This window comes from Barbatula barbatula, assembly GCF_947034865.1.
Source record: "Barbatula barbatula genome assembly, chromosome: 21".
In the NCBI taxonomy this organism is placed as follows: Eukaryota; Metazoa; Chordata; class Actinopteri; order Cypriniformes; family Nemacheilidae; genus Barbatula; species Barbatula barbatula.
This window is the reverse complement of record NC_136784.1, coordinates 215901-241030: the sequence shown is the minus strand read 5'-3', so window position 1 is coordinate 241030 and position 25130 is coordinate 215901. Positions and strand designations below refer to the sequence as shown.

General features: G+C 42.1%; 2 protein-coding genes across 15 annotated transcripts; both read right to left on the bottom strand.

Annotated features, from left to right (window-relative positions):
* Positions 1-8051: 8051 nt before the first annotated feature.
* Positions 8052-10277, bottom strand: tnfrsf11b (tumor necrosis factor receptor superfamily, member 11b). The gene is made up of 4 exons (XM_079484550.1): positions 10129-10277; positions 9626-10010; positions 9167-9346; positions 8052-9037 (listed from the first exon to the last, which is right to left on the bottom strand). Exons 1-4 carry the CDS (start codon positions 10147-10149, stop codon positions 8742-8744), a joined length of 882 nt encoding a protein of 293 aa, XP_079340676.1. The 5' UTR covers positions 10150-10277; the 3' UTR covers positions 8052-8741.
* Positions 10278-12958: 2681 nt separating this feature from the next.
* LOC306910189 (ectonucleotide pyrophosphatase/phosphodiesterase family member 3) lies at positions 12959-24628 on the bottom strand. Of its 14 annotated transcripts, none has more exons than XM_079484548.1 (25): positions 24499-24628; positions 24276-24366; positions 24069-24200; positions 23869-23994; positions 23738-23798; positions 23519-23616; positions 23358-23437; positions 23166-23285; positions 22973-23082; positions 22532-22597; positions 19959-20031; positions 19766-19874; positions 19572-19694; positions 19448-19479; positions 19234-19361; positions 19075-19144; positions 18917-19004; positions 18660-18832; positions 16411-16456; positions 16102-16256; positions 15875-16010; positions 15640-15717; positions 15402-15534; positions 15160-15316; positions 12959-13503 (listed from the first exon to the last, which is right to left on the bottom strand). In XM_079484548.1, the coding sequence occupies exons 1-25, from the start codon at positions 24529-24531 to the stop codon at positions 13330-13332; spliced, it is 2592 nt and encodes an 863-aa protein (XP_079340674.1). In that variant the 5' UTR covers positions 24532-24628; the 3' UTR covers positions 12959-13329. The 14 variants fall into 14 exon arrangements, 11 of the variants coding, with proteins under 11 accessions (XP_079340674.1, XP_079340667.1, XP_079340669.1 ...); XM_079484541.1 differs by having other exon boundaries at positions 24455-24573; XR_013788137.1 differs by having other exon boundaries at positions 13054-13503; positions 15160-15333.
* Between the last annotated feature and the right edge of the window lie 502 nt (positions 24629-25130).

The window sequence follows — 25130 nt, the reverse complement described above, 5'->3', positions numbered from 1 at the left end:
GTTTTCATTTTGCAGGAGAATGAGGGGTTTTGCCCATTGTGTGTAGAGTTCTGAGAATATGAGGCTTTCAGAAAATGTGTGTAAACAATTGAGAAAAACTGTAACATTACTGTACTATTGTATCTGTATCAGTGGATGGTGTGTATACAAATTCTTGTATTTTGGAATTACTCGGTGCCAAAAAATAAATAAATAAATAAACAACATAAAATATTGAGGAATTCTACATCATGCCTGATTCATTCCATATATTGCAGTGAATATAAACAGAGATGTGTCCTTGTTTTACACATGAAAACATTGTATAATGGTGCATGTTGATAGTGTTTTTCAGGTCATTGTTTTGTGGGTGACAAAGTGTGTTTGTCGACTGTCAACCTTTGCTAGTGTTCTGGAAGAATTAGTTGATTTGAGACCTGAAGAAAGTGTTTTGGTAGTTGTAGAGCATTTTGAATATGAAATATGTGTAAAGAGTTTTGCAAAAGTGACCTAAGTATTGACAAATGTGTCCTAGCGTCTGTAAAAAACTGTAATGCAACATACGCTAAATAAACCAGCAGGAGATGCTGACATTAGATATCATTTACTAGAATAATTGAATTTGTTATATAAAACACCATGTAGTGTGTTTTACCCTTTCTTGGGGTTTTTATTTTTTCCCCTGTAAAGCTGCTTTGGAACAATGCAAATTGTGAAAAGCGCTTTATAAATAAAGTTGAAGTTAAATTGAACAGTCTGCACTAGCAACAGTCACCTGAGCTAAACTCTTCACATCACCTGCAGAACTCATTACAAGCAACACAACTCTTAACACACGGCTCAGTGCAGCCAAACACAATACACAACATATATACATATGTTCACTAACAAGTCTAAAACAAGACAACTGCTTAACCTTTCAGTTTGAAAGGCACAAGGCTTAAATCTATTCTGTTTTGAATGTGTGCTTCACAGTTTTGACAGCAGTGTGTCAGCATTTGAACAAAGTGCTGTAAATCCACAGTGTTGTGCAGGTCGTGGGATAAGTGTGTAGAGTTTTGAAAACTGTGTTCAAGCAATGAAAACCGAACTAGAGTTTGGTCCACATGAACTGCTGCTGTGCAGACTGTAGTTAGAGTTTTACACATGTGACTCCAGTTGTGCTCGCTGTCGTTTAGCAATAGAAAAAAACTGTAAAGCTGTGCTGTCCCAACAGATAGAGAAAACTTCTTGAACAACCACGAAACACCAGTAGAGACATGAAGCTTCATACCGGTACTGTACAGCAGAGGGCAGTGGACGCATCTTTTTAATCTTGCATACACTAGATTATCATAATATATGTATTTCAAAGATCTAGGCTGCACTAGTTAGATCAACCGGAACCAGGGACACTTCCAATAACAACTGATGCATTTGTTGCATCAAAGAGTGCAGAACAGTACTCTACTCTCAGCCAGTCTTGTCTCATTGTTCCAAGGTTACAAGAGCGGAGCGGGCAGGGCGCAATCCATTCCTAGACCTGACAAATGCTGGACGAAGGAAGTGACGTCCCTACAAAACTACAGCCACTATTAGATTATTAATGATAATTTTAAATCTAATTTTTTTTTTATTTTCGCCTTGTTGTGCAGCACTGTTGAGCTTGTGCAGAGGCTGCAGTTTTTGCCAGAGGGGAACTGGAATCCCCTGGTTAGGCCTGGTTTCCCTCCGAGGTTTTTTTTCTCCTCCAATGGAGTTTTGGGTTCCTCGCCACCGTTTGCAGACTGTTTTGCACTGTTTGCCTGGCCGGGGGGGCTGCTAGAATTTGATTGTCTTATTTAATTAACACTGCATATAGGAATTTATTGTGTGTCTGATATTTGACCTGTGTTTTGAATTCCATAACCTTTTATGTTTTACTTATAGTCATTTTTTCTTGTACAGCTGCTTTGTAACAATGAAAATTGTAAAAAGCGCTATATAAATAAAGCTGACTTGACTTGACTCTCGTCGTGAGACGTCGTGACGTCACTGCGCTTCATAAGAGCTCTTTCCTAAATATTCAAGTTATAGTTTTTCTCAATTGCTTAAACACGATTTCTGAAACCTTGCTCCATTTTCTGAAAACATTGAACACAAAACCTCATCTTCAAGCACTATTTACAAAACCTCTGACTCCTCTTGCAAAATGAAACTTTCGACTCAAAACTGTTTTGCCTGTGTTCAAAATCAAACACTGCTCTCAAATCATAAACAAAGTGATCAAAATGATATACACTATCAAGCAGTCAGTAAACAATACACCAATAAATAGAAAATACATTGTTCAAAACATAGTTCTCAGATTGAAAGTACATTTTTATCTCAAAACAAAGTTTATATTTTCCATCATTTGTCTTTTGATGAATGAAAACATGTTCTATCATCGTAGCTCAAAATTGATCAGAAATTACTACTCTGCTTTGCTCTTTGCACTTTTGGGGGTTTCTTCCTCCTTCTACCCCTATTTTTACAGTACTGTACCCTGCATCTAAACTTGTCCTAGTGTAATTATTGTTCTTTGTTGATATGAACCTGCAACCATTGAAAATCTATTGAGCAGTCAGTACTGTTCACAAATGGAAAGCACAATGTTCAGGGCAAAACAATTTGATTACAGTATTGTAAATTATACAGCCTTCAATGTACTGTAACATAAAATCAGAAATCAAAAGAGTAAACATGTGATGATCAATGTGCTTCTTGTCTTTGGACTGGATCAGGCCAGAGCACTTCATGGATGTCACAAGCAATATTGTCCTTCCTGAGGCAATGGGGAAGAAGTCTCTTGTGTGCCGTATCCAGTCCTGACATGAAACATGGTGATGCAGAACACCATGGTTGCTGATAGCAGCACAGATTGTGACATTACCACCTCGTTGACCAGGAACTTCAACAATGGCCTGCTGTCCAATCCCTCCTCTCATTCTCCTCTTCCTCTTTCTTGCCCTCCTCCTCATCGCCCACCTCGCATAAGCACTTGTCCTCTTACATTGTTTCTTCTATCCATTTACAGACTTTCTCCTTCCCACCTTCAACAACTTGTTTGCTCTCTGACCTGGCTTATATTGGTTGTGTCACATCATTTGAAACAGGTTAAATCAATTTTGAGTGGTTGTGTTCAATCAATGAGAATATGTTCTCTATTTGTATTTGATTGTTGCCACTTGTGTTTACCAGTATGGATGACATGTGCATTAGAGTGCAGAATGTGTTTTGAGAATGAGAATGTGTTTAGCGTTTTGCTGAAGAGTCTAAGTGAGATCTGCAAATTGTGTTTTACCATGAGAAATGGTTTAAGGTATTGACAACAGACTGCACAATTAGCTAAATAAGTCCAGGCAACTGAGAACTTTGTTTTAGTGTTTTAGCAATTGAGAAAAACTGTAAATGAAGTATGCAGTAATATAAAAGATGTCTAATGTCAGTATATACGTTTCCCAACAGTTTTCCGTTCAAATGACCCCCGCAGACATTGGGAATAACCCCAGAAGGAGATCTGTTAAAGGAGTAAATGTTTATGTTTAATCACTTTACTAATGTAACCATATAACAGACAAAACTATATAAATAACAGCCTCATGCAAAGCATTCTGGGAACCAAAATTAGAAAAAAAAGGAAAAAGGTTTGGGTTCCCAGAATGCTTTGCATGTACCGTTTTTTTATAAATAAAGACTTGTTCATGTTTAATGTTTATTTATCTCTGAACAAACTGTTCAATAAATGAGATCAATATAAATCTACAGTAAATTACTGGCAACTAGCTTCATAACTCCAGCAAAACGTGACGTTTACTTCTGATAATTTTCAAGGATTTGTGAAACAGAACGGCATTTTGCATACTACTGGTGCACCCAAACATCCAGCACCCAACGGATTGGCAGAGAGATATGTTCAGACATTTAAAGTGAGCTTGAAAACACTGAAGAATGAACAAATGTGCATTGATACCAACCCAAATTGAAGAGGCATCTATTTCTGAAGAGACGTGTCCGCACAAGGTTGGATTTTCTAAAACAAAACATTCACGAAGCTGTTAGCAAGAAACAATATCTACAAAAAGTCAGCATGATTTTCACGAACGGGAAAGATCTTTGGCTGTGGATGATTCTTTTTTCTTGTGAAATACAGTGGGAGGAGAACCAAAGTGGTTATCTGGAGTGATTGTGCAGCAGACGGGACCTGTGTCATATGAGGTACGTGATCCACTATCACATTTACTTTACATTTATGCATTTGGCAGACGCTTATCCAAAGCGACTTACATTGCATCGTACTACCTTCGTTTCTGACGATGTGCAATCTCCTGGGACCTTGCCGTTGTTAGCCACAGGAAAGCTCAAGAATTATCAACAACTATGTATAGAAGGCATGGTGATCAACAGAGGACACACCATTCGTCCTCAGAGACTCATGATGATGCACTGAAATGGTGCGGTTCATCGGGCACATCACAGCCTGAAAAAGAGACTGGAACTAGCAGGCGAGATTCAGGCTTATCTGAAACATCACTGCAGCAGTCTGAGTCTGAATTACCAGCAACACTACCTGAATCCTCGGATGCAGGCGAAGTGGGTCTGCGACCTTCTGAATGGACTAGCAAATTACCACAACGTTTTAGAACTGAGTAAATGAATGAATATATGGTGTTAACTTCCATGGGCTAGGTGATGTGGTGTATTGGGATATGCACACGTTGCCTTCCGTCCTTACGAGCCAGTAAGTCATGTGACGTATGTATCTAGTAAAGCGTGCATGGTGGCATTTGCTTGTGTGTTGCCTAGTTAATACACAACTGTAAATAAACAGAATCAGTGTTTGTTCTTCACACACAACTATTGTGGAGATCCACCGAGCAGAAGTTCCTGGAAAAACTGAGCGATAGTTTTCACATTAAGATTGACTTTCACTGTAAGAAAACACGTCACGAAGTGCAAACACACCATGTTCTGGAAATGAAACAAATATTCAAATGAGATGATTTTACTAGTAATGCAAATAAACACATGCTTGTCTTTCAATGGAAACACTACACAGGACAGGCATGCAGACACACAGACGTTATCACCCTGAAGCATCTTACGATGAAGGTCATACAGCACGCCATCATCACATGTGTCCGTGTGTCATGATAAAAGATTGAGTGAGACCGAGACGGCATCAAAACCTCTCAACCCGTTTACTCACTTCATTCAAAAAGATTGCAAAGATGGACGTGTCTGAACTTGAAGATGGTTTCTGGTGAAAACTTTGACATTCATGAATCTTCACTTAGTGTGTGTGTGTGTGTGCGTGTGTAGATACTGGAATAAAAGAAGGGCATGTGTCACTTTATTATTTACATGACATTCTTCACGTTTCAGTCAATGCAGATTTTCCAGGTTTCTATCCTCTCGTGCCCTCAGGCTGCAGTATTAGATTCAATTCAATTCAATTTTATTTATATAGCGCTTTTCACAATTTGCATTGTTCCAAAGCAGCTTTACAGTGGAAAAACAAAAAACCCAAGAAAGTTTAAAACACACTACATGGTGTGTTATATAATAAATCCAATTATTCTAGTAAATAATATCTAATGTCAGCATCTCCTGGTGGTTTATTTAGCATATTTGCATTAAGTGAATGTTTGGCTGTAAAGATGCGTGTCTGATCCTGGAATAATATCAGGAAGGTTATTCCAGAGTTTAGGTGCTACGTATGAGAAAGCTCGACCCCCTTTGGTGGATTTAGTTATTCTAGAGATTATCAAAAGTCCTGCGTTTTGAGATCTTAGAGAGCGTGATGGGTTGTAGTGTGATAGAAGCTCTGTTAGGTAGGTAGGGGCTAAACCCTTTAAGGCTTTATAAGTGATTAAAAGAACTTTAAAGTCAATACGATACTTAATGTGTAGCCAGTGAAGGGTTGATAACATTGGGGTTATGTGATGGTATTTTCTGAACTAACTGTAGTTTGTTTATTGATGATGAAGGACAAACACTAAGTAGCGCATTACAGTAGTCAAGTCTTGAGGTCATAAATGCATGAATAAGCTTCTCTGCGTCAGCAACACACAGAATATTTCATCACTTGGCAACATTTCTTAGGTGGAAAAAGGCTGTTTTTGTGACATTTGAGATGTGATTTCTAAATGACAGGTTGCTGTCTAATATAACGTCTAGATCTTTTACAGTATTTGTTGGAGTAACAGCACATCCTTCAACTTGAGTTTATAATCAGAAATATTCGGTTTGCGTGTCTTTGGTCCGATAAGTAATATTTCTGTTTTATTCGAATTTAAAAGAAGGAAATTACAGGTCATCCAATGTTGTACATCTTCAATGCACTTTGCCAATTTGGATAGCTGGGGGAAATCATCTGGTCTTGATGAGATATATAGCTGAGTATCATCTGCATAGCAATGGAAGCTGATTCCATGTTTTTTAATAATGTTTCAGAGGGGAAGCATGTATATGGAGAACAGCAAGGGTCCCAGAACTGATCCCTGAGGTAATCCATAATTTACTTGCGTTAGATTGGATGATTCCCCATTTAAATAGACAAATTGATGTCTTTCTGACAAGTAAGATCTAAACCACTGTAGTGCCTGTCCCTCAATACCGGTATAATTGTGTAAGCGATCTAGAAGTATGTTATGGTCTACGGTATCGAACACAGCACTAAGGTCAAGCAGGATCAGGAGTGAGGTGTTACCTTTATCTGATGCTATAAGCAGGTCGTTTGTAATTTTAACGAGCGCAGTTTCAGTGCTATGATGCATCTAAAGCCTGACTGAAATGTTTCGTGCATGTTGTTATTTTGTAAGAAAGAGCACAACTGAGTGCACACTACTTTTTCTAGAATTTTAGACAGGTATGGGAGATTTGAAATCGTCTATAGTTTCCAAGTTCATTTGGATCTAAGTTTTGTTTCTTGATTAGAGGCTTAATGACGGTCATCTTAAAGGGTCCTGGGACATGGCCTAGATTAATTGACGAGTTAATAATGTTATAAATGGGCTCAATTGCAACAGGTAGTATCTCTTTTAATAATTTAGTTGGTATGGGGTCTAATAAGCAAGTTGTAGGTTTAGAAGTTGCGGTAAGTTGAATTAAATCTTCCTGTTTTATAGGTGAAAAACGCTGGAGCCTTTGTTTTGGAGCGATGGTTGGTGCTAATTCATAGGACAGATTTATATAATGGACCCACATTCCTTTCTTCAGCTGAAATCATTTCATATTAAAATCTTCTGAATCTGGTTGCCCGAAAGTATTCCGGCACGTGTCTTTTTCCGCAAACACACTCATCCAGTTCGGGAAAGGCATTTATGAATTCCTTACCATTCGTGATGATGCAGCACATTCAAATGAGATCTCAGAACAATGGAAACCCAGGGCAAAGAAAATTTGACTGTGAAGTCATGAGTCATGATCTGTCATCACACTCTCTCTGTGTTAAGGTGCACCCTTTAACTTCATTTAATTCATTTTTATTTCGATCAAATCCACTTGAAATGAACTGAGAGTGTAAAACAGATTTAAAGGAATAATGGACCCACATTCCTTTCTTCAGCTGAAATCATTTCATATTAAAATCTTCTGAATCTGGTTGCCTGAATGTCAAAACTGCAGAGTTTCAGTTGAATGATTAATAAAGCACATCTGAAATCAGCCAAAGTGCTGTACATCGAATTGAAAAAGAGAAGATATCATTGTAAAAGGACAGAATGCATCGTGTGCAGCGAGTGAATACATGTCAAATGAGAGAAAATAATCATAAAGATTTTGAGTTAAGCAGAATGTAAATGTCAATCTAGTGCTCTGATCTGTTCTGTATATTTCCATGAACATATCGATCGAAAAATAAACTCAAAACTCTCCCAACTTAAGACAGATATGAATCTACTGGAGTCATTACAATACTTTCATGATGTTTGTTCTTCTTAAGCTTTCTATACTTCTACCCTTAAAAACAACATTTGAAAGGAAGTGAAAGATGACGTTGACTGATCGCGTTACTTATTTAAAAACATCAATAGGTGTTGTGATAATAATGTCATCCTGAATTTCTTTGACCACAATAATCATGTAACGAAAATCTGATCATGAGAGAAATGAATATTTGATGGAATAGCTGTAAATGTGTCTGGTGGTTCACATCGCTGTTTATTTCACTTCTGAGCACTTTTGAACTGGAATCACACACAGATCTCATCACAGAATGATCACATACATTGACAAATGAACATTATATTTGTAATGATGTGATTGACTGTATGTTCTGCTGAACTCTTAAGCGCAGAAATCTGCTGCGCTGGTGTGTACGGTTAATAAAGACCCACTAAAGTGCTGTTTGTGCATTCATTTATTTCATACGGTCGACACAGCTGTGTTCTGAGGTTTACTGTAGTTAGTGTAGTATAAAAAAATAAATTAACAAAGTTAAGAACTCTCTCACTTTTATAAGACACAATCAATCCATGAGTGAAAATAATAAATCATTGATGATCATCCACATCACTACAAAACATACCATGCACATATAAAAGATAAATGTATAGTTCAGATACAGTATTACAATTGAACTAAGAAATGTAATTCACCAAAAACAACGGAGTGTCGTTTCACAGGACCAATCAGAGATGTTTCAAGGGCTTTATGAAAAAAGAAACCAAGTGTGACTATTTCACTAACACCACACAACAACGTCAAGGTCCCTTAGCAGTGCATGTGTGTGTGTTACAGTAGTCAAACAGCGCAGCGTTTTATGATGATATCATCAGGCTGTTACTGCAGCGAATGTTAAACATCTGAAATCTTTCGATTTTCTTTCTGATTTTGTCTGCGAGCACATTCAGACGTGATTTCTCCAGCATGTCGGGCAACTTGAACAGTTCCTCCTCTGATGCTCGACTGATCCACTGTTGAATCTTGTCATCCGCAGCTCTTCTGTCTGTCTGACCGCGCAGTCTCTGACTGATGAAGCGCTGCAGCCGCTGGGTGGGTATCCGCTGCTGAACGAACAGACCCGAGACAATCGGTCTGAATAAATCCAGCCAACCTGAGAGAGAGAGAGAAACATCTTCACCACTCACACACATACATCACAGAAGAAAAAAAAAGAGCAACTTAAGAGAGTTGAGAGACATTTCTGAGCACTGTTTTCTTGTATGTGTGAGTTAGTACACACCTCGAGTTGTGTTGTGATCACACGTGGCACACACATCATCATGCCACTTGGATCCAGGTATCACAAGCTGCTCATCGGTCGCACACGCTCTGTGTGTAACGCACGGTGCACATGTTTGTGTGATGTCAGCAAACTGTCCGTCTGGACACTGCTCACACACTGTGTCCCTGTGTGGACTCCCTGCGCACACCAACACACACAACATGACGAAGATCTTTATTAATATTCATCATCACTTCAGGTTTTACGCATTAAAGTTGTTCAGAGTTTGATACTTTATTGACTATAGTGAATGTCTCAGACACAATGACAAACAAAAAGGTTTTTGTGTAGCCACGTCACGCCGGCCGTTGCTTGGCAACCGTAAACAGCGTACATCTAAACACTATGACCGAATGCAATATATATGTTTGTCTCTTTTACACTGATGCTACTGTAAATGATGAGCTAAGGCCTTACCTGGCGTCTTGACTCCATGTCCCGGTTTACACGTCGCGTGTTCGCGACAGAAGTGCTGTTGCCAAAAGAATCCGGGTTCGCATTCACACAATGTGTTCGTCGTCGCGTTACATCGCCGCACGACGCGCTGCAGGTCCGCGCACGCGTCGCACAGAAGACAGTTCGGGATGAAGTTCCAGAACTCCGTGTACAGCCCCGCGCCGCACGGGACGCACCGCGTCGGACTCGAGCTCGTGCAGTGCGCGCGCAGGCGGGAGCCCGGTGGACAGCGTTGGCACACGAGAGTCCGTCCCGTTAGTGGATCCGTGCGTTTATACGAGCGCTCCTCATCCGACGACCCGCCAGCCGACAGGACCCACGGCACAATCACTACTGCAAAGAGATACTAGAGAGAGAGAGAGAGAGCGTTTATATTTCAATGTAAAAAACTGCGTTTCGTGCCAATAACGAGATGAAGAGATCAGACTATGATCGGACATGAAGATCTCATAACGGTCACTCACCATCACACGCGCGCGGATCATCAGCGGACTTCATTGATGATGCGCTCAGCTGTGCGCTTAATATGCGCGCGCTTCTTCAATCACGCCCTCCTCCTACGCACGTGCACACACCGTAGAACAACAATACTTTTGTTTTCCAGAAACAGCAGCTGTGTGGGGACCGACAACATATCATTCATCATAAAACAAAAGGTTGATAGACACATATTTTTGCAATAGATGACCGAATAACAAAGATTAAATGAAGGAGCCTTGGAAAGACTAAATCACTTCCCGAGACAAAATGAAGAGAACTATTTGGCAAGAGGTGAGTACTTTAAAGATCCTATTAGCATATTTTACTTTTAGACAATTCGAGATGTTTTAGCAACAACATAAATCCCAGTTAGATTAGTTCTACAATCTAAATAAAAAACGTGTTTCCAAACTTTTGACCGCCACTGCAAAAGATCATTTACATTTATTCATTTGGCAGATGCTTTTATCCAAAGCGACTTACAAGTAGTTTTTTTTTACAGTGTCACATTACTGCAGAGCAATCAGGGGTAAGGTGTCTTTCTCAAGGGCACTTCAGTCATGACCTGCTGGCACTGGGAATAGAACCTGCAGCCTCCTGATCACAAGCCCAACGCTCTAAACACTAGGCCACAGCTGACGTGCATAAAGCGGGACATGGAGTCAAGACGCCAGGTAAGGCCTTAGCTCATCATTTACAGTAGCATCAGTGTAAAAGAGACAAATATATATATTGCATTCGGTCATAGTGTTTAGATGTACGCTGTTTACGGTTGCCAAGCAACGGCCGGCGTGACGTGGCTACACAAAAACCTTTTTGTTTGTCATTGTGTCTGAGACATTCACTATAGTCAATAAAGTATCAAATTCGTTTTCACTCTGAACAACTTTAATGCGTAAAACCTGAAGTGATGATGAATATGAATAAAGATCTTCGTCATGTTGTGTGTGTTGGTGTGCGCAGGGAGTCCACACAGGGACACAGTGTGTGAGCAGTGTCCAGACGGACAGTTTGCTGACATCACACAAACATGTGCACCGTGCGTTACACACAGAGCGTGTGCGACCGATGAGCAGCTTGTGATACCTGGATCCAAGTGGCATGATGATGTGTGTGCCACGTGTGATCACAACACAACTCGAGGTGTGTACTAACTCACACAAACAAGAAAACAGTGCTCAGAAATGTCTCTCAAGGGTCCTGGCGGGTCGTCGGATTTAGACTCGTGCTGGACATTAGTCATAGACTTCTAGGAACTACTGTTGATGGTATTATTTTCTAGAGTTTCTTTAATAATTATTTTACTTACAGAATCAGACACATTTATAGTTTATAATGAATGAATAATGCTGAGAACAGCAAAATGGATTCACCACAAGATCAACAGAAGTGATTCACAGGCTCTGGTCGAGCACCTCATTGGGATGTAAGATAACATATTAATCATAAAGTGACGTCATAAATCATAAATCATCAGCGTTACCCCTCGTTTATTTACGCACGCACGCGCATCAGCTGAACTCTAGTTGCTCAAAATACCGCGGTTCACGTAGAGCTCTATAACCGATTCCCTGCTGTCATACTGGACAAAAAAAGCATAATACTATATGACATTAAATCGCATAAAAACAGAGAAGTATGCGCAGACAACATGATCGATTCATCAGTGGACTTTTGTGTTATAAACACAGACATCATCACACAAACGGAGGCCTTAAATGTACCGTGAGTCACTTACAATTAATATAAACATCAGCCAGATGTGTCAATGTAAACCCATAAAACACCGCTGTTTAAAGCAAACTTTATATGGACAAACTATGAGTAACATGATGTGATAAAAGTGAAGTGCCCTGTGGCCAAGGACGGGTTTCCATACACAGAACTTGGAATGGATGCAGATTTGGTGTTCTTCAGAAAAAAAGTTTAAACAGAAACCCGCTCTGGGCTCTTGAGTAACACTGAAAACATCTCATCACACACAATGCTGCCCTCTACTGTCACTTCACGAGATCGAATCCGTGGGGTAATGATGATAGGGAAGATATGTGTATTTAAGGATGCTGTCCAGGGACCGGACTTCCTTCCGAACCCGGAACACTCTCCCGTGATAGCGGCCCGAACCCAGAGCTCACCCCCGGGGTCCTGCTGTAGAAAGCGAGTTAGGGGGGAGGTGGAGGTAAGATTTCTGGTCTTAACCAGCTGAGTTTGATTATGTGCTCCGGATACGCACACACGCACACACACACGCACACACACACGTCAGCATCGTTACAGGTGGGCGGATGAATGTATTCTTCCAGCACACACACAATCTTCATGAAGATAAAGCAGCTAAGATCAGTGATCATCACAGTCTGGCCATAGAGAGCGGACAGACAAAACTGACACAGACACACTTTCTCCTTCATTGTGATCAATTTAAGGATGTGAGAGAGAAACACTTTCACAAAATGACTTTATAGGTGTTCAGAAACAGAGCGAATGCAGATGTTACTGGAGGAGAAGAGACACACATCATGCTGCACAAACTCCTGCCGTCATCGTCACTTACAATCAATGCACACATACTGTACATACACTGTTTAACTCAAAAAATTCACATTTTATATATATTCCATTCTATATTCTATCCTTCACTTAGCACCTTTTTTTAATTTCAATTTAATGTTTGTACTTATTGTATGTCTTTTTGTTTTATGGGAGTTAAAAATGGTAGTACTGACACAGAATTATCTATAATATAAACACAATATGAGGATAATATGATCATTGTCGGTATATTGTGACATCTTTAATTCCGAAATCACGATTGTGATGTATTGTGTTTATTAGAAAACACTTCATCATTCTCTATGACACCTCTAACATGATCTCTAAAATAACAATAAAGATTCACTCCATTCTTTCTGTAATACAGTGTTTATTTCAAACAGTAGTAATGTTTCCATCAGTACAGATCTTCATCTTTATACTTTATTACTTCTGCACCTGTTGAACACTATCTAGTGTGTGTGTGTGTGTGTACTTTTTGCTCTCTTTTTTTCACATAAATACAGAGTTGAGTAGTGTTTTATTTTCTATATCCATTGAATAAATATTTCACACTTTCTCAATCCAAAGAATAAGGAAACCTAACATGATATTGTGTGGATGGACAGAATCGCAAACAGAAAAAACTTCTTTCAGACTTTGGGATGAATGGCGGCGGTGGGGCGGGTCTTAAGACGGAGGAGCTCAGGGATTGGTCGGAAGCTGTCTTGAAAGAAGTCCAATCCGGTGATCCATTCGACATCTCTGACGCGTGATTGGTGCATCCAGAGGAGAGGCTCCACCCACTGTGACTCGGGCTGATGATCCTGCACCCGATAAACACATGACCTATGACCTCACACACATTAGGCTTGTTCGACTTAATGCGGCCGGCGAGATCCGACAGGCGGAAGTACATCAAAGTACCGCGAGAGCGATTCGAAAAACCACTAAAAGTTTGCTTTCCAATCGCTCTTGCGGTACTGTGATGTCAGATCTTGGGGCCGAACAAGCCTTTTGACTTCTGTCTCAGGAATAAACATGAATGTAGAAAAATCTGTGTTGTTTCCCCTTAAAGACTGCTCCCTTTTGCAAATATAGAAGGTCTCCCAGTTAAACACCAATGACTTATCTTGGGGTAGTAATTTGTAAAAATTAAAAAGAAGAAGTCAGTAACATTTTGAACCAATTATTGAAAAAACAAAAAAGGAGTTTGTGGTTGATGTGGGGTGTATCAATATTCGGAAGGGTATTATTATAAAATACGGCAGGAATGTCCAGGTCTGTATATATTTCTCTATCACAGGTGCCCCCTAAGGCAATAATAGACAAGCTATTATATGATACAGCTTTCCTGGAGCTCAGTGGTAAGAGGTCGTGGGTTTGACCCCAGAGGATTGCACATACTTAGGTACAAATGTAGTATAATGCAATGTAAGTCAATTTGGATAAAAGCATCTGCCAAACGCATAAATGTATGGAGGAAAAAGCCACACTATTACACACTCTTAAGGATACTTTCAAAATAAAATGGTTGATAGAATTTATGAAGAATAGAAAAAGCATTTGGAACGTGTTTCCTAATTGTTCACATTCCTGTGAAGTTAGCTGTTCCACAAACAGGCCCTGTTAGCATGGAATTGAATATATAAGCACAATTTCTCACAACACAGTTATTGTATTTAGAATAACAAAGACCTATTATTTAAAATACAATATTCTACCATACTTGGATCAATGAAGTTTTTTTTTGTGAAACAGTTGATAAATGCCAATGGGTACTTGTTGTCATATACTGAATTTCTTGAAAAATGTAAGTGACCATTTTAGCCAAGAGACTTTGCAATTGCTCTTAATGTAATTCCGAAGACTGTGGTGTTTCTTTTAAGAAGTTCTAGTTCAAGGGAGGAGTTTTGTAAGAAAAAGAAAGCATGGAAAATACTGAATACGTTTTGTATCGATCATATAAAAGTTAAGCATGTTTTAGAAAAGTTTAAACTTGACATTTCATATATCTGTGAATTTTGTGGGATGGAAAAATAAACAATTTTACAACTGTTTTACCATTGTATCTATACAATAATATTTGGGAAAGACTAGGAAAAATATATAAATAGAAAATTGGGAAGTATGGTGGAAACAAGTGATTTTGATGTAATTTGTTATTTTGAAAATTATAATTTACAAAGTAATGAACAATACATTAAACAGTTATTTATTATATTAGTTAAATATCATATAGATAAAATGAAGTGGGCCTTATGTAAACCAACATTTCACATTTGATAAATTAAAATATATGTCATGACATTGGAACAGCTCTGAAAACATGTATTAGTTTAAAAGCACTTAACTTTATTTAGTGACATTATTCTTGTTCTGTATTTGGCAATGTGATGTAGCACTGTTATATTGTGTTTACGGCAATAAAAAAACAAAGATGATAATGATGATGATGATGATTGTGTGTGTGCTCTACTCACAGCACAGCTCTCTGAATTCTCTTCTCTGTGAGGTATCAGGAAAGAAAGCGTCTGTAGTTCTGTTGAACACTCGCTCACCGTTCGTCTAACATCCACACAGCTCGTGAGAACCGCAAAATAATGTGTGGGCACGGGAAGAGTGCCATCTGTGACAAACCTAAACACACAAACATACTGAAGAACTGTGACTGGAGGCTTTTTTTGGGACTTCTGGGTGATGACTGACAGCCGTGATGTCATACCTCTCAATCTGTTCTGGAGAATCAAACCGTCCGTCATAGTTATAATCATAAGCAGGTCCCGTCACCACATGAACACTGTTATACTGCTGTGCGTATTTCAGCAATAAAACCTCCTGAAAATACTGCCACACTCCTGCAAACACACAACAAAACACAACCATCAGCTTGATCACAATACAACCCACACACGTGTGTGTGTGTGTAAGTGTATGTGTGTGTGTGTGTGTGTTACACTGACTCTTGAACTCTGGGTACATGGGCACAACATTACTGAGTGTGAGAGAATCAAACTGTTCTTCAGACGAGTCGTTCAGATCTGCCAGCACAAGATCAAACATCACTTCACACGTGTGTCTTCAGCAGATAAACACACACAACACAAATATTGATGATTCGTTCTGGCCAATCAGAGTAAGACCCTCCCCTCATGAGCATCCCTGTCATGTGACTTCAAGGCTAAAACAGGAACTTACTGGGCGGGTACAGGAAAGCGTGTGTGATGTTGCCAGCGTTACTGTACTGGTCACATGTTGCGCTCTGATTGGCTGGAATCCTCACGTCTGCTCTGAGACAGTCTGAGACCACCGGAGACAGAGGACCCCCCTCAGCCTACACACACCGTTGAAAATGAGCGGTTTTGACTTGTTAACAGCTGTTGCTATGCGGTGTTAGCAGGTCTTTTGACTGTGTGTGTTCTTACCGGTTTGTCCACAGTAAATGTGCTCCACATTGGAGTGAGTGTTTGTGTGTTATAGGCAGAGATGAATCCACGGTGATTCAGGATACAGTACTCAACATCCGTCTGGAGAACCCGCGGCCGCCCAAATAACATGTGATGTTTCTCACCCTCAGACACTACACAAACACAGAGAGACAGACACGGTCATTGTTTTACCGTTACATGGATATAAACGTGTCATCTCACTGTTGTCTACATGTAAAGCAACGCTGACACATCAGAGATCATCAGGTGTCAATCATCTGTTCATATAAACATGTGGCACTTTACCTTCTGCATCTGTGAGATTCAGCTGTGAGTTTGGATTGCTTCCATTCTGAAACAACACACACAACACACAGACAGAATGAGTTTTATTGGCTGTGTACCAGCGGTGCACAGCTGCAGCTCAATGTGTGTTTGTGATGTGTGTAGCATGTGTACCAGTGCAGGACACGTGTAGCCCAGTGTGTGTGTTGTGTGTGTGATGTGTGTACCACTGCAGGACACGTGTAGCCCAGTGTGTGTGTTGTGTGTGTGATGTGTGTACCACTGCAGGACACGTGTAGCCCAGTGTGTGTGTTGTGTGTGTGATGTGTGTACCACTGCAGGACACGTGAAGCCCAGTGTGTGTGTAGTGTGTGTGATGTGTGTACCACTGCAGGACACGTGTAGCCCAGTGTGTGTGTAGTGTGTACCACTGCAGGACACGTGAAGCCCAGTGTGTGTGTAGTGTGTGTGATGTGTGTACCAGTGCAGGACACGTGTAGCCCAGTGTGTGTGTAGTGTGTACCACTGCAGGACACGTGTAGCCCAGTGTGTGTGTAGTGTGTGTGATGTGTGTACCACTGCAGGACACGTGTAGCCCAGTGTGTGTGTAGTGTGTGTGATGTGTGTACCACTGCAGGACACGTGTAGCCCAGTGTGTGTGTAGTGTGTGTGATGTGTGTACCAGTGCAGGACACGTGTAGCCCAGTGTGTGTGTAGTGTGTGTGATGTGTGTACCACTGCAGGACACGTGTAGCCCAGTGTGTGTGTAGTGTGTGTGATGTGTGTACCACTGCAGGACACGTGTAGCCCAGTGTGTGTGTAGTGTGTGTGATGTGTGTACCAGTGCAGGACACGTGTAGCCCAGTGTGTGTGTAGTGTGTGTGATGTGTGTACCAGTGCAGGACACGTGTAGCCCAGTGTGTGTGTAGTGTGTGTGATGTGTGTACCACTGCAGGACACGTGTAGCCCAGTGTGTGTGTAGTGTGTACCACTGCAGGACACGTGTAGCCCAGTGTGTGTGTAGTGTGTGTGATGTGTGTACCAGTGCAGGACACGTGTAGCCCAGTGTGTGTGTAGTGTGTGTGATGTGTGTACCACTGCAGGACACGTGTAGCCCAGTGTGTGTGTTGTGTGTACCACTGCAGGACACGTGAAGCCCAGTGTGTGTGTAGTGTGTGTGATGTGTGTACCACTGCAGGACACGTGTAGCCCAGTGTGTGTGTTGTGTGTACCACTGCAGGACACGTGAAGCCCAGTGTGTGTGTTGTGTGTACCACTGCAGGACACGTGTAGCCCAGTGTGTGTGTTGTGTGTACCACTGCAGGACACGTGAAGCCCAGTGTGTGTGTAGTGTGTGTGATGTGTGTACCACTGCAGGACACGTGTAGCCCAGTGTGTGTGATGTGTGTACCACTGCAGGACACGTGTAGCCCAGTGTGTGTGTTGTGTGTACCACTGCAGGACACGTGTAGCCCAGTGTGTGTGTTGTGTGTGTGATGTGTGTACCACTGCAGGACACGTGTAGCCCAGTGTGTGTGTAGTGTGTGTGATGTGTGTACCAGTGCAGGACACATGCAGCCCAGTATGTGTGTGTGTAGCATGTGTGATGTGTGTGTTTTGTGATGTGTTTGTGTGTACCAGTGCAGGACACGTGCAGCCCAGTGTGTGTGTAGTGTGTGTTTGTGTGTACCAGTGCAGGACACGTGCAGCCCAGTGTATGTGTGTGTAGCATGTGTGATGTGTGTGTTTTGTGATGTGTTTGTGTGTACCAGTGCAGGACACGTGCAGCCCAGTGTGTGTGTAGTGTGTGTGATGTGTGTACCACTGCAGGACACGTGTAGCCCAGTGTGTGTGTAGTGTGTGTGATGTGTGTACCACTGCAGGACACGTGTAGCCCAGTGTGTGTGTTGTGTGTGTGATGTGTGTACCACTGCAGGACACGTGTAGCCCAGTGTGTGTGTAGTGTGTGTGATGTGTGTACCACTGCAGGACACGTGTAGCCCAGTGTGTGTGTTGTGTGTGTGATGTGTGTACCACTGCAGGACACGTGTAGCCCAGTGTGTGTGTAGTGTGTGTGATGTGTGTACCAGTGCAGGACACATGCAGCCCAGTATGTGTGTGTGTAGCATGTGTGATGTGTGTGTTTTGTGATGTGTTTGTGTGTACCAGTGCAGGACACGTGCAGCCCAGTGTGTGTGTAGTGTGTGTTTGTGTGTACCAGTGCAGGACACGTGCAGCCCAGTGTGTGTGTAGTGTGTGTTTGTGTGTACCAGTGCAGGACACGTGCAGCCCAGTGTGTGTGTCGGCTCCAGGCTGATGAGAGGACATCGTTTGGGTGGGCTCTGTTCTTCAGGATGACGGGGTGTGTGGGGGGGTGAGAGCAGCAGGTGGTTCAGGCTGCCGTGAGTGCCGTTATTATGGGATGGAGTGATTTCCAGAATATCTGCCAACACAACAGGAAGAAGACAGTTGCGATGGCTGACATGTGATTGTGTTGTGTTGCTTGGGTCAGATGGTGTTGTCTCACCACACATGAGGTTGTAGAGCTCAATATTAGAGAACGGCTCAACTTCTGTTTGAAATTGAAACTTTGGTCCAAAACTGAGAAACATTGCCTGAGATAAACACACAATAAAACATTACTCACATGTATGTATACACAATAAAACACTAAAACCCACACACCTGCATACTGTAGACATCATTGTCGTAACCATGATCTCCTCCTGAGCAGAAAGTGAGAGATCCTTTACGTCTAAATGAACACAATCATACACTATCAGATTGTGTCATTGTGTTAACATTTGTTTATTATGTGTGTGTGTGTGTGTGTGTGTGTGTAACCTCTCAAACAGCCAGCGTGGCTGCACAAGAACGGCGACATCTTCAATGCGTTTATTCTTGGCGTAGTGAAACCTCTTCGGCAGATGATGCTTCAGATACGCCTTTATCTGCTGCTCCGACCGTTTACACTGTTACACACAACATTTTTACACTGTTGCACACAATAGGTGTGCAACACAAACATCTGAAAGGGTGTGGTTCATGAAACACTTACTGTCATATTAGCCACCAGTCCAGCAGCCTCTACTGTAACACACAAACACACACACAGTGTGGTATAACACACATGACTCACTAGCATCTTTCTGCACAGTTTGTGTGTGTGTTTGTTAACTCACAGGTGTGTGTTTTATCTCTTGCTCGGATTCGTCCGAATGGACCCTCAGTAACATACAGATGATTAATATTTCCAACAAAATCCTGCAGAACCTCCTTACGTTCACAACTGGTCTCCTCCATACCTACACAACGCACACACAACATCACACTCTGTCAGAGCAGCATAATGTGTGTTCCTGTGCGTATTTGTTACCGTGATCAGCGATGACGATGATGTTGATACACTGATGAAGGTTGAGCTGTTTTAGGCCGTTCATCAGTTGACCCATCAATCTGTCCACTCCCTGTAGAGCTGTGATCAACTACACAGGCACACGCGCACACACTCTTTAAATCATTACTGTCAATAATATAGACTACTGGAGCTGAACTGTGTGTGTTCTCACCCCTCCGCTGACCGGTCCAAAACTGTGTCCAGATTTATCAGGTTCCTCCAGGTACAGGGTTAAAAAGTCTGGCCTTCACAACAAAAAACAAGCAGATGTTATTCACTTATTCTGTGAAGTGACGACGTTCATCAGTGAAAGAAAGGAATAGGAACAGTTAAACATGTAGGGTCTGGATCATTGAAAGAAAAGCCATAAACCCTCCCTTGTGTTCTGGTTTTTTGATGCCATCATCAAAGGGCAAACCCTTTCGCTTCTCCATGGGATATTTAAGACTGCTAAGCCTCAAAGCAAGCAAAAGTAGAAATGAGAAGTCTCTGTCGCATCTGTAGTTCGTCCAAAGGAACTTGACACGACTGTTCTTTCCTCTAAATGTATGTATTGATTTTCTTGTTAATATATCTGTCTTAAACATTAACCCAAAGTTGTTTGAATGAATGTGTATAACTTCTGGAATTACCAGATTAGCAGTAACTCATTTAACCGAGATGATATGTAGATCATGTTTGGGTTCTATGAGATGCATTTGTGTTCCCTTTCTGTCGGTCTCTCGACGTTGTGTCGAACCGACAGATGGGGTTCGCCCCTGAGAACCTATCATCTTCTGACTATTTTGAAAAGGCCAATGAAATTGCCGAATTAAATTTGCATGCCGGGCTCCGCCCCCGGATATCCAGGAATAAAATGGGAGCCGGCGTGCTCATTCATTCACCTTTTGTTCTTCGGAGCCTTCGCATCTGATGACATTCTTCGAATTGCCGAATTCTACGACGCGGTGCAGCGGAGATTCCCCTGGGCGTCCTGGCAGTTCCAGAGGTGTTTTTCTAAAAGAGCAATTTCCTCAGCGTTGCATTGCCTGCTGATCTCTTGGGTGCAGTACACTAATCGAGGACGGGTCGGACATGGTGGTTGCCGCAGGTGTTCGGGGGTCCGACCACTGTGGCAGCCTCGTGGATTCGTCCTGCCCGCACTGCGGGCGGATGGCTATTCAGACGTTGCGTCACGGTGGCTGTGTTCTGTCAAGATCCAGCCACCACCTCGTTTGCTTCCCGTTCTGTGACTGCAGCGGCCAAGGCTGAGATGGTTCCCCTCGTGGCAACCCATGACCTCCCCCAGGTGGACATCCACCTTGCGGCATTCCGCACATACCTCCCATGAGTTCTCCTCTATTTGGTGAGACTATGTTGGTGTCTCCACTGTATTCCCCCCTATGGTGGGAAGTGGTCTCCGTAGCGCACGTCCACATTGAGGGAACAGCGCTTGCCCAGTAGCCCTACGGTACCGGACGGCTTCTCGTTTAGAGAACAAGGCCTCCGTCTGTGGTGGCCAAGGGCAGGGGCTACCCATCTTTGCCAAAAGCTCTGGGAGCCCCTGCCTGCCCACTGGAAGGTTACAAATTTCGCGATAGCTCTCACGTGTGGCTCGTCCCAGGCTGGTCAACGTCGCTTCGCTAGAGATTGTGACGCGGCTTAGTGCTGTGGCGTTTTCAATAGGAACCCCATCTGTCGGTTCGACACAACGTCGAGAGACAGACAGAAAGGGAACGTCTCGGTTACGTATGTAACCTCTGTTCCCTGATGGAGGGAACAAGACGTTGTGTCCCTCATGCCACAACACTAGCCGTCCGCTGCAGCGATTGTGAGATGCTCTCAGGCTCCTCAGCACATTGGTGAATGAATGAGCACGCCGCCTCCCCTTTTGTACCCGGATATCCGGGGGCGGAGCCCAGCATGCAAATTTCATTCGCCAATTTCATTGGCCTTTTCAACAAAGTCAGAGTATGATAGGTTCTCAGGGGCGAACCCCATCTGTCGGTTCGACACAACGTCTCGTTCCCTTCATCAGGGAACAGAGGTTACATACGTAACCGAGACGATTTCCTTTTTGTTTGATGTGTTTTGGATAATTCTTTCTATATTAGATTTATCCAATTATTAGAAGTTTCTTAGATGACATCCAATCCCCTTCCACATACATAAGTGTTGGAAGACAAAGACAATTGACTTTCCCTCCAAAGGTGCCATCGTCTGATTGGGTCAGTCACATCTGTAGGCTGTGACATCTCCACCGTCTCTTCCTTTCTGGTTTGTTCTCTCTTTCGCATTTGACCTCTTCCTACATACCTGCCTCCAGAAGAAACCAGTTTGTGGCGTCTCTTTGGAGACTGCCCTTTCCCCCACTGGGAGGAAAGAAGGGACAATGGACTGTGGCCTGCCAGAACTTTTCTAGCAAGACAGCATCCTGAAACCAATTGAACCTTTCCATCTCTTCAAGCACAATACGGACACACCTCTAGCACAGAGCTCACAAGTATCCATTTCTATTTATAGAATAGCTGGGTAAGGTTGTGCCTCTTTGTTAAAGATGATTTTATCTCTCCCTCTTTCTATGTGCGTTTAGTGTTTCATGTTGTGTTTGTGCTTTGCAATCATTATTTTTACCATGTAAAGAAGTTTAATAAACAACAATATATATTTACTTGTGATGGGTTTTCTGTGCTCAATGCTCACAATGCAAAGGCCCTACAACATTTACAGTGTGACACATCACAAACACACGAAATGATGATTTACCGTCTGTCCTGCGGTAGCTGGAGCCACTTTAGAACGGTTAACACTCGCTCCTCAAATGGGACCTTCCTGCACACACAAACACAACACACACAACACACACCACACAGACCACGATTAGGATTTTATAAATGTGTGAGTGAAATGATGAAGTTCACAGAATCTTATAGTAATCTAATATCAGAAGTCTCCTGGTGAGCTCGCCAAACTAGACTCAGCCGGGAGGGCCAGTTCTCCTCTGACGCATTACAGCTGCGCTTTGACTAAAGGTTACTGAGTAAATGTTTTAAGTAAGTGACGAGAGCGTATTAGTAGCGATTTATTAAATTACAGAGTGCAGCTACAACTTCAAACTGCCGTCATGGAAAGAAAGATATGAAGTATTGTAAACTTAGCTTTAAAGTAACAAGTTGTCCATTTGCTCGGTGTGTGTTGTAAACAAACCCATTGTAATTCATGTAGATATCTGGAAAAGTTCCATTTATGGCCACATCAGATCCAGGCCAGAAGAACGTTCCTGCCTTCAGACCCTGATACCTCACTGTGTTCCAGATCTAAGGTCAGAGGTCATAGGGTCAGAGCACAGCCAATCATCAACAAGCTCTGTGTGTGTGTGTGTGTGTGTGTGTGTGCGTACCGGTTGTCCTTGGTACCATCTTGGATTGTCTTTCTCATTGTTGGAGAGGCTGAATGATGCGTCAAACTCAGGGTCATACATGTTATTATCCACCAGACCATGTGACTCAGCATACAGACCCTACACACAACAGTGAATGTGTGAAGTGGATGCACAGATCTCATACAGAGGAAAATTGTTGAAGTGACTTACTGTGACTATAGAGTAGTGATTGGGAAATGTTTTACTGGGAAAACCAGCCTGCATGAAGGGTGTCGAAGTGCCACATTTCCCTAAAACACACACAACCACACATGCTGCTGATTGACACTGTACACACTCTTCATGAGTTGTGTATTTGTGTTCATACTCACTCATCTTGTCCAGTACCGGCATCAGTGAAGACCACGTCTGTAGATATTCAGCTCTAAACCCGTCTAAAGACACCAGCAACAACGGCTGCTTCTGAAAACTAACACACACACACACACACACACACGCACCACACATGAAGGAGAACTGAACATCATTAACATTCAACTTTATAATCATCAATAATAAACTGTGTGTGAGTGTGTATGTGTGTGTGTTACCTGGCTGGGCACTGAGGTGAGCTCATGTCGACACATTCATCTTGAACCCATTGTGTGTCTCCTGCAGGAATCATCATCATGTACAGTCACACATACAGAAATCATGAAAGCATTTGTGTTGATGGTGTCACCTTTACAGATGATTTCATAGTTTGAGCAGCAGTCCCCAGCGCTGACACAGTCATGAGAACAGTGACATTTACTGTCAGACAGACGGGTTTCTCCACAGCGCACGGCTGAACACTCCCAACTCTGAGCTAACACACAACATCATTCCAGTCAGACAACAGCTCAGAGCTGATCTACATCCAGCGCTACACACCTCACTCACTGGGCTGGAGACAGATGTCCTGGTAGTCATAGCAACAGTTGTTATTGCTGGCGCACGTTTCATCACAGCGACAGTCTGCTGAGTTCTCATCAAACGGCTCATAACAGCGATTTCTACACGACATCAACACATCTAACACACACATACACAGTTAAAGGCAGTGTTTGTGTGTACGTAGAGTTGTGTTAGTCTCTGTGTGTGTCTCACCTTTATTCCTACAGTTCTGTAGCTGAAGACCGAGACCCAAACCCAAACCTATTATGATTGTCACCACAGAGACGGCCAACACCACCGAAATCTACACACACACAAACACACGTTTACAAGAAAGAGAATAATACAAACCACAACCATGATACACAAGTGTTAGTGTGTGATGAAATTACGTCATTCGTTTAAATGATGATGAATGAAATGAGTCGCGACTCACTAGCACAACTTTCTTTCTCTTCCTGAAGTCCATGTCGATCGATGTCCAGATGAAACAGACACACAGTCACTTCTGCAGGTGTGTATCAAGAACTTTGATCTTTATGAGATGTGTGTGTGTTACTTTACACTCGTAAATAGTTAACAAAGAACTTTTGGACTTTTGTCTTTAACATCAAGATATTATATTCTTCTTAAAGTCGTACATCCTTCATTAACACAAAACCATGAATCAGCATTAGAGAAATTTTGCTCCTGAGGTTCTCTCTCCACTGGAGTTAATATTAATTTAAAGGTGACATTTTGCGTGAATTATTATTACCGGTACCCCTTATAGGAATTGAGTGTCTGCATAATCTCTCTGTGTGCATGTATGTGTGTTTTGGTGAGCGTGTTGTGTTCAGTGTGTACGGGCAAGCGTATGGGTTGTGTTTCTTGGCACGACTGCTTGTGTATCGCTGAGCGTGTGCCTGTTTTTCGTGTATGTACGCTTGTGTGTGTGCACCGTATATATTTTGTGTGGCTGAGTGTATTGACACCTTTTCTATTTTATCTATGTAATGTTGGCTAGTTAACATGTTTTCTTGTACAGCTGCTTTGTTACAATGGAAATTGTCAAAAGCACTATTTAAA